Source organism: Octopus bimaculoides, chromosome 3, assembly GCF_001194135.2.
Source record: "Octopus bimaculoides isolate UCB-OBI-ISO-001 chromosome 3, ASM119413v2, whole genome shotgun sequence".
Taxonomy (NCBI): Eukaryota; Metazoa; Mollusca; class Cephalopoda; order Octopoda; family Octopodidae; genus Octopus; species Octopus bimaculoides.
Window position 1 is genome coordinate 88,574,122 of NC_068983.1, and position 20,014 is coordinate 88,594,135.

The 20,014-nt window shown below is 38.1% G+C and overlaps 1 protein-coding gene across 2 annotated transcripts in view; it reads left to right on the forward strand.

Annotated features, from left to right (window-relative positions):
• LOC106881292 (tetratricopeptide repeat protein 16) overlaps positions 1–20,014 on the forward strand; it is a 138,491-nt gene that overhangs the window by 63,269 nt on the left and 55,208 nt on the right. For both annotated transcript variants that reach the window (XM_052966285.1, XM_052966284.1), the window contains exons 10-11: positions 2,075–2,268; positions 4,369–4,510. In XM_052966285.1, the coding sequence (XP_052822245.1) occupies positions 2,075–2,268; positions 4,369–4,510 (336 nt within the window). The remainder of the gene's footprint in view (positions 1–2,074; positions 2,269–4,368; positions 4,511–20,014) is intronic.

The window sequence follows — 20,014 nt, forward strand, 5'->3', positions numbered from 1 at the left end:
AGCCTGGCCTGAAAGTTCTCCTGAACAAGTTGGTCAATTGAGTTTTATCGTAGCCCACACTCCTACGCCTATACAAAAAATGCATTGCACCCCACGTGTATATGTGTGTGTGTGTGTGTGTGTGTGTTTACTAGTGTCTGTTTTTCTTTTAGTTTTTGTGAACTTATACACATCAACAAATGAGCCAATGAGGTACTCTCTGTGTGGTTGTTCAATTTTCTAGAAATAACAGCCAAATCTCCCTCATACTATGCTCTTGTTAGGAAAGGGAAAATTTTTACTCCTCTCCATCTTTATGATTAAAATTAATATTTTTGATTTTGTTCGGCTCTATGAATTTAATTTTTGTTAAATGCTTCTATCCATCGCTTGATACAGCAAATTGGAAAATCCTGACTAAAATAGAGAAAATCTAACTTAACAAAAAATATAGAAAAAGAAAGAAAAGGTTCTGTTTTTCAAAGCCAAAAGATGTGTTTTTTGTCTGGATGTAATTTTATAATTAAAACAAATTCAAAATTTTAATTTCAGAGCATAAGATAAGACTTATCACAAATGGGTACAAAACCTAAAACAAATATGTGTGTGTGTGGTTGGGTCTTTAATAGCCAGGGGTCAATTTCAGTTCAATCGTAGAAAAGAATTTAAAACAGCGACACACATAATCATATACATACAAGCATACCCATACATACATACACATATACATATACATACCTATCAGTCACTCCCAAAAGCCAGTTTGATCCAATATTCTGACCACCATTCTTTATATATTTGCACACAAACGTGCGCACACACGCACACACATGCACACACACACACACACACATTCAGCTTTCGGCTTTTGTTCATTACTTTTTTTCTTTTAATCTGTCACTATTCATCTGTTTTTAGTTTTTGGTTTTGTTTGGGGGATTTCACTTTAGCAACATCAGTTACAAATGGTACCAAGAATTTGCTTAGTGTCACCAAAGTGGAAAAGTTGTCTTTTAAGATTTTGAAAATTTGAAACAAAAAGGCATGGTTTTTTTTAAACTGAGTGTCGTAGAAATGTGAGAATATGGCTACTACTCATTAATTTCGAATAAAACTTACTAAAGACAGGGGGTATTCCAGTGTCCCCCCTCCTAGTACCCCCAGTCTCTTAACATCCCCCCCCCCCAGTGCTCCTTTGCTCCAAAACGCTGCCCTTGAGCTCCAAATGGCATCCGGAGGGGGTGGGTGGCTATATGGGTCCCGTTGAGAACCTTTGGTCTAGAGAATGTGCATAAAACCAATGATGAATATTGTGAGAGAAATGGGATGAAATGGCTAGGTCATGGTCTAAGGAAGGATGAAAGCAATTGGCTGGAAGGGCTGATTGAAATGAATCTGAAAGGAAGTAGAGGAAGGGGAAGACCAAAAAAGATTTAGCTGAAGATAGAAATGAGAGCAGGGAGATTGATGAGGAAGAATGTAGGAAATATGGCAGAATGGAGCCTAGAAAGGCAAACCTCTACTTTAACAGGGAAAACACTCTTAAGTTGGTTTTCTGTTGTTGTAATCAGTATGATGATCAGATGGCAGGATTCCACTTCTCACTTGTAATGTTGTCTTCTACATAATCTGACATAAACAAGCAAAAACTCTTGTGTTATATTGATATGCCCAAAAACCCAGTCTTAAATGATATGTGCAAACAATGAATAACTTGCAGAATAATATTCTAAGATTTGAGACTTAAAGCATATGAACTGTATTTCTGAGACAATAAAATGTGACTGTTATAAGGAGGAGGATGGTGAGGGGCAGTAATGTGAATGATAATGTCAAAGGCAGTTGAAATGGTAGTGATCTACCAAGTGTTAGTAAAGTACATACTAATAAGACAATGAGATTTGTTCAACTGATTGTAACCCCCTCCTACCATTGTTGCTTTCCCATCTCTTTTATGGTATAGAAAATTGAATAAGGTTACCTTATTCATTTATCTATACCATTCTCCAGTTTCAATTTTCCATTAAAATTCTTGTTTAACTGACCATGCATACATACTGTATATAATTCACAAGCTCTCCTTCTAAACATACAGGATCTGTGTGGTGCCAGACATGACATCTTACTTGGTTTCCACTTGATGCCAACCAGCAAAGATATCCTACCGGTCTTTGGATACCTCTTTCCATCCATCCCAACAAAACATATATTGACTAGTCCACAAGCAACACAAGCCAGAGTTTTAGCTGAAGAGTTGCTCTCTGATCCACTTCACCAAAGTATAGAAAGGTAAGAAATATAGAATATTATCATAATTATGGACTTTAGTTCTATCCTTTTACATTCTGAATTCAAATCTGTTCCAGAGTTAACTTTGCCTTTCATCCTTAGATCAATAAGCTAAAAAATAATCAAACATTGGGTTCATGTTAACTTCCTCTCAAATTTGTAGCCGTCTGTTTTTGTCAGAAATTATTCTAATTTGGATCATTAACCCAGCAGCACATTTTAAAATATATTTTGTTATCATTGTCAACCCTGAGACTGAGCCAACTTAATCATCAAAGGTATTCTAGTTATGACCATCTTATCTTTGTCTTCGTCTTCAAGCATAATGTATCTTGGACCACCTTATCCAATATGTCCTTCTTATTTTAATTCAGTAAGATGGGATTTAAGGAAAAAAATGGCTGCTAATACTAGCTGGTTAAAAAGTCACAGCTAGTCATTTTCATACCTCACCCACTGAGATTTGTTAGGTATGTACACTGCATGCTTGAAAGATTGAACCATACACATTAACCACATCTAGCCAGACCATTGTGAGGCAGACTGCCATTTTTCATCCTAGATAATCCAATTGAAAATTTGAAAATTCTGATATATTCCAGACATGTGGGATCAAGCCTTGATCTAGTTGATACCATTTCATGGTGTCACTTATCTTGAGCCTTTTCATTAATTCTGTCACAGTGTGGGCTTAAATCTCTCTTGAGGGCTTGAGGTGACACAGTTACTGAGTGATCTCCTCTTCAGTGGGATGCTTCCTGCCAGGAATTCTCATCTGTCTCATCAGATACTATCACTGTGTGTTGCATCTGTGATCCTCTTGTCTTTACTTTATCATAGCTCTGTATATTTTGAGCCTTTTTATGTACTTATAGATGTTTTTGCAGTGACGTTTTATTCCAGAAATTCCACTTAATTATATTTGGGTCAGCTGTCTTTGAGTCCATAAACCATTTGTGATCATTACACTTGTTTCTGTCATGTTGAGAATCCTATATTGCCTCTTGAGAGACTTTGCAGTTGTTGCTTACTATTCGTTCTCATAGTATGGTTAGTGCCCTCATGTGAGTGCTGGCCTCTTACATTCATACCAGTCTCCCATGGAGATCATCTGTCTTTCCAGAATCACCAAGCTTTCTCAGTAGCCATCCAAACTTTCTTGGAAGTCACTAGTTGTCCAGAAATTATGAGAATTAATACACCAAAAAGAAGATGTCAATATTCATGTGGTGTTTCTTCCCTGAACTTTAACACCCACTTATTTGCAAGTCAAGAGCAGTGGTCAAATCATTGCCCACTCCCTCTTGCTTTATAACCAACAAGTTCTTTCTGCTTTCATCTTGCTTGTAGCTGTCTTTCTTTGTTATTCAAAAAATCATTGCTGCTGCTGTTTTTTTGAGTAGCCCTGATCAGTTCTTTTCAAACAAACTCTGGCAGAAGCCAATAAAGCACTTAGAAGCAATCCACCTACACTTCTCCTGGGAACATGTGGCACCCCTGGATAGAAAATCTGAAAGTTGTCACATTCATACTTTTTCAAGGAAATTAACTGTGTAAACTAAAGCAGAATCAAATGGCTCCATGTTGAGAAAGGAAAGCTAATCATAGACTTCTCTCATTGGCTGCTTACTAATATTCTATGGTATTTATCTCAGGCTATGTTATCGATTTCTAATTCATACTTTAGGTTTCAAATTTATGAACGAGGAAAAATGGAATGTTATGATATTTGTGACTTTCTTTTTGGAAGTTTTTTACAAATAGATGAAAGATAGTTAAATTTCCACATGGACAGTATGCCAATCTTTTGCAAGTTTACAACAAGGAAAAGTGAGGCAGATAGAATTAAACATTCTATAGGATCTCATGAAACATCTGTAGCAGAATGGAACTCAAGGCCTTTGAGATGATTCATATCCATTCAGCTATTTCATATTTCATGTAAAAACAATGAAATGGTTGAAATGACTTCAGCAACTGGGCACCCAACACCTGATTGTATACTCAGCTGTTATAGGGAGGGGTTTCTTTTGTGTTAGGTATTGGCTTGAAAATCATCATTGCATCAAAATGTTTCTTTCTCTCTCACTTTATTTTCAGAACCTTCAGTTTCACTGCAGATGAGAATAGTGTGCTAACATCCCTGATTACTGACCCATTAACTGTGTTGGGTAATCAACCACCAACACTCCTCCAGCCAAGTTTCTGTTCTACTCCTGATTTGCTTCAAGAAAAGAAAAGGGTAAGGAATACAAGTTATTATAACCTTTGGTCCTTGTTTTTTATCCTAAATGTTTTTGTGGCCCTTGTGGCCAATAAAGAAAGAATTATTTTTGTTATTATTATTATTATTATTATTATTATTATTATTATTCAGTAGTCTTATTTTTATTACATGCTTTCACTGCACTACTGAATGCCTTGGGTATGTGCTGTGGTTTGTGGTGGTGCTCTTATTTTCACTATTATTATTATTATTATTATTATTATTATTATTATTATTATTATTATCATTTTTGTTATTATTAAGGTGGTGAACTGGCAGAATCATTAGCACACTGGGCAAAATGCTAAGCAGTATTTCATCCATCTTTACATTCTGAATTCAAATGCCACTGGGGTCGACTTTGCCTTTCAATCTTTTGGGCCTGATAAAATAAGTACCAGTTGAGCACTGGGGTCAATGTAATTGACTTAGCCCCTCCCCCAAAATTTCAGGCCTTGTGCCTTTAGTAGAAAGGATTATTGTTATTGTTGAGGCAGCTGACAGAATCATTTGCACTTCAGACAAAATGCTTGGTAGCATTTCTTCCAGCTCATTACAATATGAATTCAAATTCTACTGAAGTCAACTTTGCTTTACATTCTTTTAGGGTTGAAAAATAAATTCCTGTTAAGCACTAGGGTCGATGTAATTAACTAAAACCCTCTCCAAAAATTTTAGGCTTTAAGTCTAGAACAGGAAGGATTATTATTAGTAATATTATTATTATTATTATTATTGCCTTTGCACAGCTTCTAATGCTGGAGATGTATTACAGTGTCAGCTGTTCACTACCAGTGAACTAAGGTAACACCTCTTATTTTTCGAGCATCTTCCGGAGTATTCGAGCGGTTCCAAGCAGTGCTGTTTTCTGCAAGTGCTCCACCCTTATTGCAGCCCCTATTTGTTCCACGTACTTCTTGAGATTTTGCTCCCTGTTCCCAGGGCTCTGACAATTATTGGTACTACTGCTACCTTTTTCATCGACCACAACTGCTTAACTTCTCAAGCTAACCTGTCATATCTCTCAACTTTTCTTTCTTCCTTATCGCATACCTTGTTGTCAGCTGAGCATGCTATATCTATGATCCAGCATAACTTGTTTTCTTTCTCAATTAAGACTATGTCTGGCTTCCTATTCTCTATCTATCTATTATTATTATTATTATTATCATTATTATAGCCCAGGCTGGCCAATGCCTTTTGAGCAAATTTGGTAGGTGTAGAGTGTATAGAAGCCCATTGGAAATTGTGTGTATATGTGTGTACATGTATATGTCTTTGTGTTTGTTTCCCTGCTACGAGGGTGTTGTAATGTAATGTTACATACAATAAATAAGATAACCAGACAACAGTAAAAACAATATAATGAACTAACAAATCTCTTTACGAATCAACAATCAATATTCCTTGTGAATTAACCTTCAAATGTATTTTTTGTCTTTCTTTTATATGTTTTTTTTTTTTTTGGCAATAATTTATCAAAGATTGATTTTATTTTACATGCAAACATTAACTTTGCTGGTGACTTTCTTGAATTAATATTTGGATTTGGTGTTATTCTGTATACTCTTAAAAATTTCATTAGTGCCTCATCATTATCTAGCTCATTCTTAGTTTTTCTTAGAGCTCTTTAGAATGTGTCAACAAATCTTTCCGCCTGCCCATTTGACTTCAAGTGTTAGGGTGAGGTAAAGATGTGCTTTATGGTATGTATTTTGCAGAAATTTCTTAATTCATATCCCATGAATTTTGTTCTATTATCTGAAACTAATGTGTCCAGAACACTGTATCGAACAAATAACTTGAGTAGGAACTTTATTGTTGTCTTTGTTGTGGGTTTATTACATCTACATACCTCTGGCCACTTTGTACAGCTATCCACAATGATTAGATAGTATGTGTCGTTCAGTGGTCCAGCCTAGTCAATATGTATCCTGGACCATGGGCTCTCAGAATCCATGTGTAGACCTAATTTGTCTAACAATACTTGCAGAAACATTTTTAAAAATTTTCTCTTTAACTCTTCAGACAAATTATTTTTAGAGGGACAACCATTTACATTTTTACAATAGAGAATTATGGGAAGGTCCCATCAATCAAATAATTGTAACCAATTGGTACCAAACAGATCAGTTGCATTTTTAATGATGAAGACTTTCATCTTGCATGTTTTCCTTCGAAATGTGACATTAGTCCACATTTCACCTATGAAATGCAATTTGTCACCCACAATGCTATGAGCAGATTTCGCTGTTTTTCTCAACATAGGTTTCCCTATTTTCTTCCATGTATATATTTATTATTGAAATATCACTTCCAGTTTCCAATTGAAGTTTAATATGTATTCATTTATGAGTACGAATTTTCTTATTTGGGAGTCAATTTTTGTTTCTGCTGAGAGCACTCTAGGATTTGTAACGTTTGATCATATTTGATTTTTAAATGGACAGTCTTTTCTGAAATGTGTGCCCCACTTCCTTAACATGGATTAGGATGTGTTGCTCTTTTTTGGTTGTACTTTTACAGTTGGCATATCTGTATTTTTGAAGAATCCTTTTCTTGAATTTTTTTCTACATCATGTTTCAGGTTTACCATCCTTTGGCATTCTTCTGTCATGGACTGTAATGTTAGATCTTGGTTTGTTTGTTCCAATTTAGAAAGAATTCTTGCCCGAATTTCTGTCTCTTCACTTGCTGTAAAGCCTTTTACTAAAATAAGATACTTGAAGATCTCAGGTGTAAGTTCTTTGAGTTTAAAACTTTCACACATCCTGTTGACTGTTCCTGCATATGTGATAAAATCATCATTCTCTTTTTTCCTCATATTCCAACACTCCATTCAAGTGTTAAATAGCAAAGTTTTATCACTGAATATGTTAGACAGTAATTCTATTGTTTCTTTAAAACAAATTTCTTTGGGATTTTTGGACAATATGAAATTACAGTAACGTTCATGCTCCAATGGAGCAAATTTTCCCAATGACAATCTCACTTTTTGTTCGTCCGACCACAATTTGCGATCTTGCTTAAAAATTTCCTCTTACCTTCTGTAGTACAATGCAAAAGTTATGCCCTCCTCTGGGTTATAACTGAATTCATTAATCGAGTTTGAAATACTGTCTGGCAAAAACAAACTTACCTCATTTTTGGACTTCTTTGAATATAGCTCCAATAAATGTTATTGTTGTTGTAATAGTTGCTTCTGCAACTCCTGTTGCTGGTCTTGTTGCTTTTGCAACTGTACTATAGAAGCTTATAGATTTTTCATTATTTAACAAGTTGTATGACAAACAAATTGTTAAATAACCTACATGAACTTTAAAACCCTCATTGCTATGTGTTGTAATGTTCTGTGTTATCTATATAAAACAAAGGATGTGTGTCTGTGTGTAATATGTATGCATTTCTACAGTTTTCAACTGATTTTCACCAAACTTTACACACATATTATTTATGTAGCATGGATGGTCATGCACTATAACATTTTGCCCAGAGTCCTCGCATAATGTGAGAAACCAACCATAAAAAGGCTTTTTCACATGGGTTTTTCTCTAAAAACTGCAGTTTTCAACCGATTCTCTCCCTTTGACTTCTGCAATTTTCAAGTGATTCTCTCCTTTTTCCTTCTCCCTATTATCTCTTCTCTTTCATTTTCTCACTTTCACATCTCCCTCTCTCTCTATGAAAATTTACTTCAGTGTATTTCAGTTTTGTTGTGTGTAAATACCTTTGTCTTCCCACTATTTGTACATTCTTCCTACAGCATTACTTTATTTCTTTTAAATTTTTTGCACACCGTTTATTTAAATGCACTGTTTACATTTCTTCCTCTATCGAAAACCATTGTGTAATATTGTTTCACTTTTATTCTTTCACTTTTGTGTGTGTGTTTGCGCATTCAATATGTACAAGATAGTAAAGGATGTTTCAAACCATGACAACAATGACATCAGATATATGAGTGTGTATGTGTGTGTGTGTGTGTGTGTGTGTGTGTGTGTGTGTGAGAGAGAGAGAGAGAGAGAGAGAGAGAGAGTGTTTCCACATTAGGAATGTTATTAAACACACACACACATCTATACGTACATATACACATGTGACGACTGACATGCATGAATGTATGTCTGTATGTGTCTCTTTTACTATATGTATGTGACTGTATGTGAGAGTGTACGTGTGCGTATCGTCACATTTTTCACATGAATGTGTATGTATCTGTGAGTGTGTGTGTGTTTACATGCCCATTACGTACGCTATTAAACACACACATACACCTATACAAGCTGTTGACAAAAAACAATTACGTGGAAGATCCAAGTTATATAAAAATACACATCTACCATTCAATTAACAGTTCATAATTATCACAGCAGTTTCAAGGTTGCAAGGTATTTACAATTTGCTTATATTCGGTTAACTTACACTGCATACAAAAATATAGATATTCTACATACATACAACTGCATTCAAAGATAGAGGTTAATGTATATTTTTTCCATGTACATAAATTTTTGCTTAAAATATAGAAAAAAATATGCCACCAAAGGAAAATCATGTCTCCAGAAACACCTATAAAACAAGGAGGAGTGCAGAAAACCGAAGGCAAGAGTCTCAAGAGATAAGGGTCATGAGACTTTCTCAACATCAGCAAAGGCATGCTGCAGCATATCAGATGGAGACTCAATACAGAAGGGACATGACACTTTCCAAAGATCACCAAATGTATGTTGCAGCACGTCAAATACAGTCTCAAGAGAGAAGAGAGAGGAGACTTTCTCAACATCAGCAAAAGCATGCTGCAGCACGTCTGATGGAGTCCCAAGACAGAAGGGAGATGAGACTTTCTCAAGATCAGCAAAATCATGCTGCAGCACTTAATGCTGAATTATTAAAGCAACATTTAGCACACCATTTAACACAGGTCCTATAGAATAGCTCGCAAAAACATGTCATGTACAAATTCGTTCTTCACAACACCTGGAGCTGCTTTCAGATATGATCCATCCCTTTCTTATAAAAATGATAATTCTGTCCTAAATGGTGTGTTAAACTCAAATTGTCGTTTATGCAAAGCTTTAACTCCACAAATGTTTTGTCAGCAATGTTGCACTTTCCCGTATCAACTGTTTCAACATGAATTTAATATATATATATATATATATATATATATATATATATACAAACTATGCTGTTTTAATTCCGAACAATGCTGGATATCTCAGTTAGTGTACAATAAATAAGATAACCAGACAACAGTAAAAACAAGGTAACAAATTAACAAATCTCTTTATGAACCAACAATCAATATTCCTTGTGAACTAACCATCCAACTTCACTGTGAACTAACAAAAACTTCACTCAGCTTTGAACTCTGAACTTCAAACTCACTCGGATCATTACTATTTATTCTTTACTCAGACCAAGCTATCTCTTGCAAGGGGGCATCGTAACTCTCATCATAACAGAGGGGAAGTAAAAAATTATCTGCATTTCCAGCATAACATATCTTTATTATTGTCACACTGCCTTCTGTGTGCTTATAGCTGGTACTATTGTGGTCACATGATTGAAGTTTGAGCCTGATTCTGCCATATTTCTTTCTGTCTTTACAATGTAAGCACGGCTCCTCCACTAGCAATGTATATCAAAGAAGAACAAAGCAATGGTCTGATTTCTCTGGTCAGATGGTGTGTCAGGTGCTGAATGCACTTGGCTTCTGTAATCCACAATGAGCTTGGCTTCTATAAAGTCTGTGTAAGATGGGTACCAAGAGAGCATACTGCAGAGCACAAGTGAAAATGCCTTGAGGTCTGCCAACATTTACTCAATCACTACAACAATGAGGATGAGGAATTTTTGAGCAGAATAGTCACAGGAGATAAAATGTGGGTCCCAATGGTTATGAGGCAGAATCCAAATGACAGAGTATGGAGTGGAAACATCCTGGCTCACCAGCAATGAAGAAATTCAAGGCTCAGTCTTCCACAGGAAAGGTAATGCTAACAATTTTTTGGGACTCAAAAGGGCCTATACTGGAACATTGCCTGGAAAAGGAGTGTACAATCAATAGTGCAAGATACAGTGCTTTGCTGGCCAACAAACTGAACCCAGCAATTTGCACCAAACACCGAAGCCTATTGTCGAAGAAAGTTTTGTTGTTGCATGACAACACATGCTCACACACAGCCACCCAGACCATTGAAATCATTAACCAATAATGCTAAAAGTCTCCAATGAACTTCTGCACCTGACACACCTTCTAACAAGAGAAATCAGATTACTGCTCTTTGTTTTTCTTTGGTGCACATTGCTAGTGGAGTGGCCATGATTACACTGTAAAGCCCAGAAAGTAAAATGACATGAACAGGCTAAACCTTGATCACATGACCACAATTGTACCAACTATAAGCACATATGTACAAAAGGCAGTGTGACAATAATAAAGATCTGTTATGACGAAAGTGCAGATAATTTTTGAGTTCCCCTTGTACTTGACAACTGGTGTTGGTTTGTTTATGTACCCATAACTTAGCAGTTTGCTCTTTACTTTATAAGTTCAGATTCTGTCAAGGTAGATGTTACTTTTCTTCTTTTTGGGTCAATAAAACAAGTACTCATTGAGCAGTGGGTCAATGTAATCACCTAACCACTTCACCCAAATTTCAAACTTTATGCCCTTGTTAGAAACAATTGTGTCAAAATTAGAAAAAAATTATCATCACTATCACCACCACCACCACCACCACCACCACCATCACCACCACCACCACCACCACCACCACCACCATCATCATCATCATTATCATCACCACCACCACCAGCTGTTAAGAATTTACATATGCTGATTTAAAATTTAGTTGAGTAATTACACAGATGTTATATTTTTGGTATTATTGTGTCCGGGACATGTCAGCCTGGCAAAACCAATCCTCTTTTAAAAAGCATGTATACATATATTACACATACACACAGAGCTTACTCTGCTAGTTACACTCTACCACTGATTCTCAATGTCTAGGAAGAAATAGAATACAGTCAGCTTTCCAGCATTTAAATGTATATATTGACTAGACATTTAAATAGTTGAAAAAAGTTTCAATCATACATCTATTGTAGTGTTGTTGCTATAGAAACATGAAACCAAGAGTTGTACAAGGGACCTTTAACCTTGTTAAGCTGGTCGTTGGGTTTAGAGTACTAAACCAATTTTGGTAAATATTGATATAGTATGAAATGAGGTAAATAAACGAGAGAAGAGAAAAGAAAAGAGAAATGAAATATGGGAACAGTGACAAAGATATAGAGGATGAGAGAGAGAGAGAAAGACAGAGAGAGAGAGAGAGAGAAAGACAGAGAGAGAGAGAGAGTGAAAGTTTAAAAAACCAAAGAATGGCTGATAGTACATGAGTTTTGTATGATATAGGGGTATATGTTACAATTGTTCCTCAGGTTTTTGTCAACTAATCATTCTTATGTTACACTTAGCCTCACCTTTTTGAATCTTGTCAGGTATTTTTCAAGAAATCCATGAGGTGTATGTATTGTATGTGTTTGCATGTGTTTATGTGTCTGTATGTATGTATACATAATTTCGTGTGTGTGTTGATGGTGATGGTAATAGCAGTTAATTTTCCAACTGGACAAAGGAAACTATGATTCCATTGCTTTTTCCAATACTGAATATATATTATATACACAAATACACAGACACACACATCAACTTCATCATCATTTTTTAATGTTCAGCTTTCTATGCTTGCGTAAGTCAAATAGAATTCATTCACCAGATTATCTACTGTCTGATGCACTCTCTACTAGTAACATTCGATTGTTCCCACATATATATTTGTGTGTGTGTGTTTATATATATTTGTCTATGTATAACTGGTACTCCATCGCTTACGACAACAATGGAACAGCCTGCTCATGAAATTGGCATGCAAATGGCTGAGCACTCCACAGACATATGTACCCTTAACATAGTTCTCAGGGAGATTCAGCATGACACAGAATATGACAAGGCTGGCCCTTTGAAATACAGGTACTACTCATTTTTGCCAGCTGAGTGAACTGGAGCAACTTGAAATAAGGTGTCTTGCTCAAGGACCCTAACCACTAAGCCATGTGCCTTCACTGTCTGGATGTATATATTGTGAGGAATGGGTGGATAAGGTGACTGAAGTAGTTAGAATATGTGATAGGATTATTAAACTAAGAATAGTTTTGTATAGTGTAATACTAACATTTATTTCTGCACATACTCCACACACCAGAGTGGCAGATGAACGGAAGGACCATTTCTATGAATCCTTTTTACAGACTACCTCTATGATGAAAGACAAAGACGTTTGTATGGCTGGTGATTTCGATGGTCATGTTGGGCAGCACTCCAATAGATTTCATGGTGTGCATGGAGGTTACAGTTTTATTGGTAGGAATGAGAAGGAAACAAGGCTGCTGGAGTTTTGTGATGCAGATGACTTGCTAGTCTGCAATACTAACTTCAGGAAAACTGCCAGATATCTGATCGCCTATAAAATTTGTTGAGCACATAAGCCAAATTAACTACATTTTCACCAGAAACATGGATAGGCAGATGCTTTTCAATGCAAAGTCCCTTGTGAGTGAAGAATGTTCAACACAACATAGGTTAGATCCTTCAAACAGCCATAGATTTAGAGACGTTCTAAATGAAGCATTTGATGAAAAGGAGGAAGAGATAGAATGTAAAATAGAGGACAACTGAAAGTTCTTACAGGATAACCTACTGAAGGTGACAGATAAAATTAGTAGCAGGAGCAAAGCTTCTACCTAACCAAAGGTGACATGGTGGTGGAACAATGAAGTTGACAGGGCCATAAAACAGAAGAGATGAGTTTGGAAAAAGTGAAAAAGTGGAAGTAGCAAAGAACTAACTGGTGGTAGCTAAAAGGCCGAAAGAATCATGTTTGCCAATGTCTTACAGTGTGAAGATCAGAGACTTGAGAAGTTTGGGATTGCTGGACCATGTATCAGAGAGAGTCAAAATGTTAAGGGAAAGAAGTGTATATGGATGGATAATATGTTTGCTTTTAGTGACTCTGAAAAGAAAGAGGGGTGGAAGGGCTACAGTGACAGGTTATCAAATGTAGAGAATGTATGGGAAAAAGAATGTCTTCCTAATGTGAACCCAACAGAGGCACTAGCTATCCTAGTTGGCAGCAGTATGATAGATAAAGCAATTAAGGATATGAAAACAGAGAAAGCCTCTGGTCCATTGGGTATTACCATTGAAATGCTTAAAATATCTGGCAGTGTAGGATACAGTTAGATTACCTGTATAGTTAATCAGGTTATACAGAAAGGAATCATTCCCAATCACTAGAGTAGCAGCATTATAATCAGTTGTTAAAAGGGTAACAAGAAATGCCTTACATAAAAGTAATTACAGATGTATCAAATTACTGGACACATAACTGTATGTATGTGTGTGTGTGTGTGTGTGTGTGTGTGTGTATCTATATGTATGCATATGTACATATACATACATATATATATATATATATATATATATAGGATTACCTTAGGTTTCCCGTCCATAAAGGGATTAGCCTTATGGTTTATCGTCAGATCAAAAAAAACCTGTTGGCTCATGACCTCTTCAAAATATGGTGGGAGAAATTGGGGTAACAATTGGGGATTATCTCCCTTTGCTATTGGCTATCGACTCCCGGCTACTCCACTAAAAATATACCCACACCAACCAATGAGTTGTACACCCGTATGCTGCTGGAAAAGATAATGGACGTGATTAGGCATATGAGGTGGAAAGCGTTCTACTACAACTTAGCCACACCATCCCCAGAGAGCAACAACTATGGAATTAGATCGAGAAGACACCCACCCAAAATCAAGGACCTTGAACCCTTTGAGGAGGATCTGCTGGGCATCATTCCCAAACTGAAATTCCATAAGTCCTCTTGCTCCTTTCCAACACAAGCTCCAGACCAACATTAGATTGTTAAAAAACTCGGATAGGTCCCTAATCTTCTCTGATAAGGTGAAAAACTTATATAGGATAGACACCCTAGATTATGACAGACTACTAGAAAGCAATATCACACAAAATTATAGGCATGCTTCCCCACACACTTATAACGAACAAATGAAGTGACCACATGGTTTAACACTGACAAAGGAAAAGGCAGAGCAAGGTTAACCCAGTTTAATATAGTGAACTTTTATCCATCTATATCAAAAGGACTTCTGGCCAAGGTACTTTCTTTCACTAGCGGCTTCACTAACATTAGTGACAGAGATTTAGAAGTTATTTTGTATGCCAGAAAGATAGTGCTGTTCAACAAAGGTTTGGCATAGGTCAAGCAATCTGACCTCATAGCAATAGGAGCCTATGACAGCACTGACATATGCGACCTCATCAGGTTGTATATCCTAGATGCCCTCAGCAATCAGACCCCATGCTGACATATGCCACCACATTGGGTTGTATATCCTAGATACCCTTAGGAAAAAGTTACCTTCTGTCCTTTTTGACTTTTACAGAGATAATGTCCTTGACCATCTGTAGGGAGACAAGCAAGCATACACTAGACAGGCTTAGAAAAAATCTAATCAGCACGCTTGCCTCCATAGGAATTGAAAATCACCATAGAGACCAACCTCACAACCACGAACTTCTTAGATGTCATGCTTGACTTGGGCTCCAATACCTACAGGCCCTACCGCAAACCAAACGAGAGGCTAACATACATCAACACAGCCTCCTGCCACCCACCCATCATGTTCAAAAACCTGGTAAAGGGTGTTAGTAAGAGGATCACAAACCTTTCCTCCAACCAAGAGATTTTTAACGCAGCGGCCCCGTACTATAACAAGGCCCTAGCCGCCAGTAGATTTAGGGACCAGATCTTCTACATGCTGGAACCTAACAACCGCAGAAGGAAGCACCACAGAAATACCATTTGGTTTGTCCTACCCCTTCACTCTTAACACAAAAACGCCCATAGGTAGAATATTTCTTAAATTAATAGATTAGCATTTCACTAGCTCTCATAGGTACAGGCTCATTTTCAACAGGCACAATATTAGAGTCTCATTTAGCTGTGCCTCTAATATTAAAAACATCCTAGTTAGCACCCCTAAGCCACAGGAAGAGGCAGGATGTTCATGCAGGGACCACAACAGTCGGAGGCCACAGCAAAACCAAAGTTGTCATCTATCAAGCCAAAGTACTAGCAAACCCTAGCAATACCACTGGCAGAAGCAGTAGCAGCTGTAGACACAAGAACAGAACCAGCAACACCACCACCATCACTACAGTTAACAACATTAGCAACTATAGCAATAACAGCACCAGCAACAGAATTGGTAGTCTCCCCAACAGCAACAACACTAACAATAACAGCTGCATTGCCATCAACATCAGCATTACCAACAACTTCCCTAACGTCCACAGTAGCAGAACTGACAACCCCTATAGCAGCAGCAACAGGTCCAGTGCCACTAACAGCTATAACGGTAATAACAGCAGCAGTAGCAACAGTGGCTCTAGCAGAAACACCATCGAAACCATGGCTCTAGCAGCAATGGCAGCTCTCTCACCAATGACGAGGATCACAACAATAACAACAGTACCTTCACCATAACCGGCAGTGGCAGTTCCATTGCCAACACCAACACCACCCCCAGCAACGACAACACAGGCAGTCCCAGCTCCAACAACAACAATGTCAGTGGCAGCAGTTACAACAATAATAGCAACACCTGCAGGTACAACACACACCCACAGAGATACATTGGATGTTCTGGACAACACACACCCACAGAGATACATTGGATGTTCTGGACAACACACACCCACAGAGATACATTGGATGTTCTGGACAACACACACCCACAGAGATACATTGGATGTTCTGGACAACACACACCCACAGAGATACATTGGATGTTCTGGACAACACACACCCACAGAGATACATTGGATGTTCTGGACAACACATGCCCACAGAGATACATTGGATGTTCTGGAAACTCTTTCAAGCAACGTCACTTCAACCACAGGTCTTCCTTCAGAGTTCTGGAAAGGAGACATGTAACATCACTGGCCAGCCACACCTGGCAATTAGGTGACGATGGGATTCCTTAACTCCAGAGCAGAGATACATTGCATGCTCCAGGAACTCCTTCAAGCAATGTCACTTCAACCACAGGTCCTCCTTCAGAGTTCTGGAAGGAGATACATAACATTGCCGGCCAGCCACATCTGGCAACTAAGAGACGATGGGATTCCATACTCAATCTCATGAAAAATCCTTGAGAACCCAGGCCCCTACATCAACGGGATGAAGCATTGTAAGTTATGCATAGCTGAATGAACAAGAAACCTAAAAGACTCGCTCAAATCAAGGAACATCCTTAACTCCAGAATGGAGATTTTTGGGCCATGTTTACATTTCAGAAGGTTCCTGCTAGTATTTTGGAGCCCACAAGATGGTGGCACCACCGGAAGTCGATAGCCAATAGCAAAGGGAGATAATCCCCAATTGTTACCTTTGAGTAGTGATGCATTTCCTCCCTCTAAATTTTGAAGAGGTCTAAAATGTGGGTGTTAAGGCCCCTATTAGGGGAGTCTTAAAGTCAACCAGAGAAGTCGAATTGTTGGGAATCTTTTTTTTAACTTGTGTCTTATATCGATTGTTCAAATTTCTTTGAAATCGGAAATATATGAATGTTCAATGGGTTTGTAAAAGAGAGCAAAGCTACAGGAGAGCAAAAGATGAATGATCACGATAATGTCAGCTACCCTACCCTAGTCGTTACTACTCCCCAATGTAGGATACCTCACCATACAGGTGACCGGCACAGCTGTAAGATGCATTATAGATCTATAGCAATTAGAAGGGTGTGACCCAACTCAAATAAACATCAACAACTGTGTGACGTGAGGGCTAAGGGGAAATGAAAGTGTCATCTCTGGAGTTTGCCAATGATCACTATGCCGATAGGTAACTGAACAGAATAAATTTGCAATCTATAAATCTCTTTGAATGATCAATCACTGATCTGGAAAGGCCTTGAAATCAATGTTACCATCTGGGGACTATCTCTGACCCAGTGATAATAAAAAGACTCAAAGGAGGTCTGCAACCAAATAACTTTACTCAAAATAACACTTTGCAACCGAATCAGTGGAGGCAAAGATGCCTCTCCTTTCCTTGACAATTTATGCACCACATTACCCAGTGTAAGCTAGGGACACATAAGAAGTGCAGCAACATCAAAGGAAGGCTAACTAGGAAGTCAGATTTTGTATGTGGCAGATGCTCAGGAGCAATAAACACTGAAATTGTGCAGAAAACAACCTTTGCCACACTCCAGGGAGAAAAACTAGAAGTAGTTGATAGCTTCCGCTAACTAGGCGACCAAGTTAGTAGCGGGGGTGGGTGCACTGAAAGTGTAGCTGCAAGAATAAGAATAGCCTGGGCAAAATTCAGAGAGCTCTTACCTCTGCTGGTGACAAAGGGCCTCTCACTCATGTAAAAGGCAGACTGTATGATGCATGTGTACAAACAGCCATGCTACATCGCAGTGAAACATGGGCTGTAACTGCTTAGGACATGTGTAAGCTCACAAGGAATGAAGCCAGTATGCTCCGATGGATGTGTAATGTCAGTGTGCATATACAACAGAGTGTAAGCACTCTAAGAGAAAAGTTGGACCTAAGAAGCATCAGTTGTGGTGTGCAAGAGAGACTATTGCGTTGGTATGGTCATGTGGCGAGAATGGATGAGGATAGCTGTGTGAAGAGGTAGACCCAGGAAGACCTGTGATGAGGTGATGAAGCACGACCTTTGAACATTGGGCCTCACCGAGGCAATGACTAGTGACCGAGACCTTTGGAAATATGCTGTGCATGAGAAGAGCCGGCAAGCCAAGTGAGACCATAACCCGTGGCCTTTACAAGGGGTGTAGCCAGCCCACTTATGCGTACCTTTTCTTCTTTGGACACAAAACTCTGCTTGTGAAGACCAGTTGAAGCAAGTGAAATTGAAATCAAATCAATTTCAACAACTGGCACCCATGCCAAGCTTCCTTCATTGGACACTAAACTCTGCTTGTGAAGACCTGTTGGGGCAAGTGAAACCGAAATTGGACTAAATTTGATGACTGGCACCCATGCCAGTGGAGCGCTGACAACTCCATCTGAACGGGGTCACTGCCAGAGCAGCTGTCTGGCTTCCGTGCTGGTGGTATGTAAAAAGCACCATTTGAGCGTGATTGTTAGCAGCGTCGCCTTACTGGCACGTGAACAAAACATTCGAGCGAGGTCGTTGCCAATGCCACTGGACTGACTCCTGTGCAGGTGGCACATAAAAAACACCATTTGAGCATGGCCATTGCCAGTACCACCAGAGCGGCCCTCGTGTCGGTGGCACGTAAAAGCACCCACTACACTTTCAGATTGGTTAGCATTAGGAAGGGCATCCAGCTGTAGAAACTCTGCCAGATCAGATTGGAGCCTGATGCAGCCATCTGGTTCGCCAGTCCTCAGTCAAATCATCCAACCCATGCTAGCATGGAAAGCAGACATTAAACGATGATGATGAAGATGCTGGTTGCAGCAATCACAATTTACATACATCTCAAAGTAAACTCTTACACTGTTGTACCATTGAATTACAAATAATGCTCATCTTGTATCTTTGGGTGATTCTACAGCTTTCAAGACTACAATTGTATTCATCTTGGCTTATGAAAAATGACTAAATTGTGGAGGTTAAGCCCCCATTAAGGGGTCTTACTAACTTCCTAAGAAGTTGAAATTTTAGGAATATTACTTCATTTGTGTCTAATATCTATGGTTAAAATTTCATCAACAGCAAAAACATATGAATTTTCATGGGGGTTATGGCCTCATTAATTCCTCCCACCACTTTCAAACACGCATTACATCTGTCTTTATGCATAGAATATAATTTCCAAATTTCATAAAGATCCATTCAGTACTTTTGACCTTGTTTTGAATCATACAAGATGACTAAAATTTGGGAGTTAAGGCCCCCATTAGGGTGTCTTAGAATCCTCATGAGAAGTTGAAACTTTGGGAATACTTTTTGATTTGTGTCAATTACCTATGGTTGAAATTTCATCAACATTGGAAATTTATGAATTTTCATGGGGGATTCTTCCCCCTTTAAGCCCCCTCAAATTCAAACCAAACACACTGCATTATACCCACCCTTATGCATTGAATCTAAGTTCCAAATGTCATAAAGATCCATTCAGTAATTTTAGTCCATGAAAAAGGACTAAACATTGGGGGTTAAACCCCCCTTTATGCCCCCTCAAAATTGTATGAAACATACAGCATTACCCTTCTCCCTAGGCTTGGATTTTGTGTTCCAAATTTCATTAGGATTGGTCCAGTAGTTTTTGAATCTATAAGTAACACATGAACACACAGACATTGACTGTTAT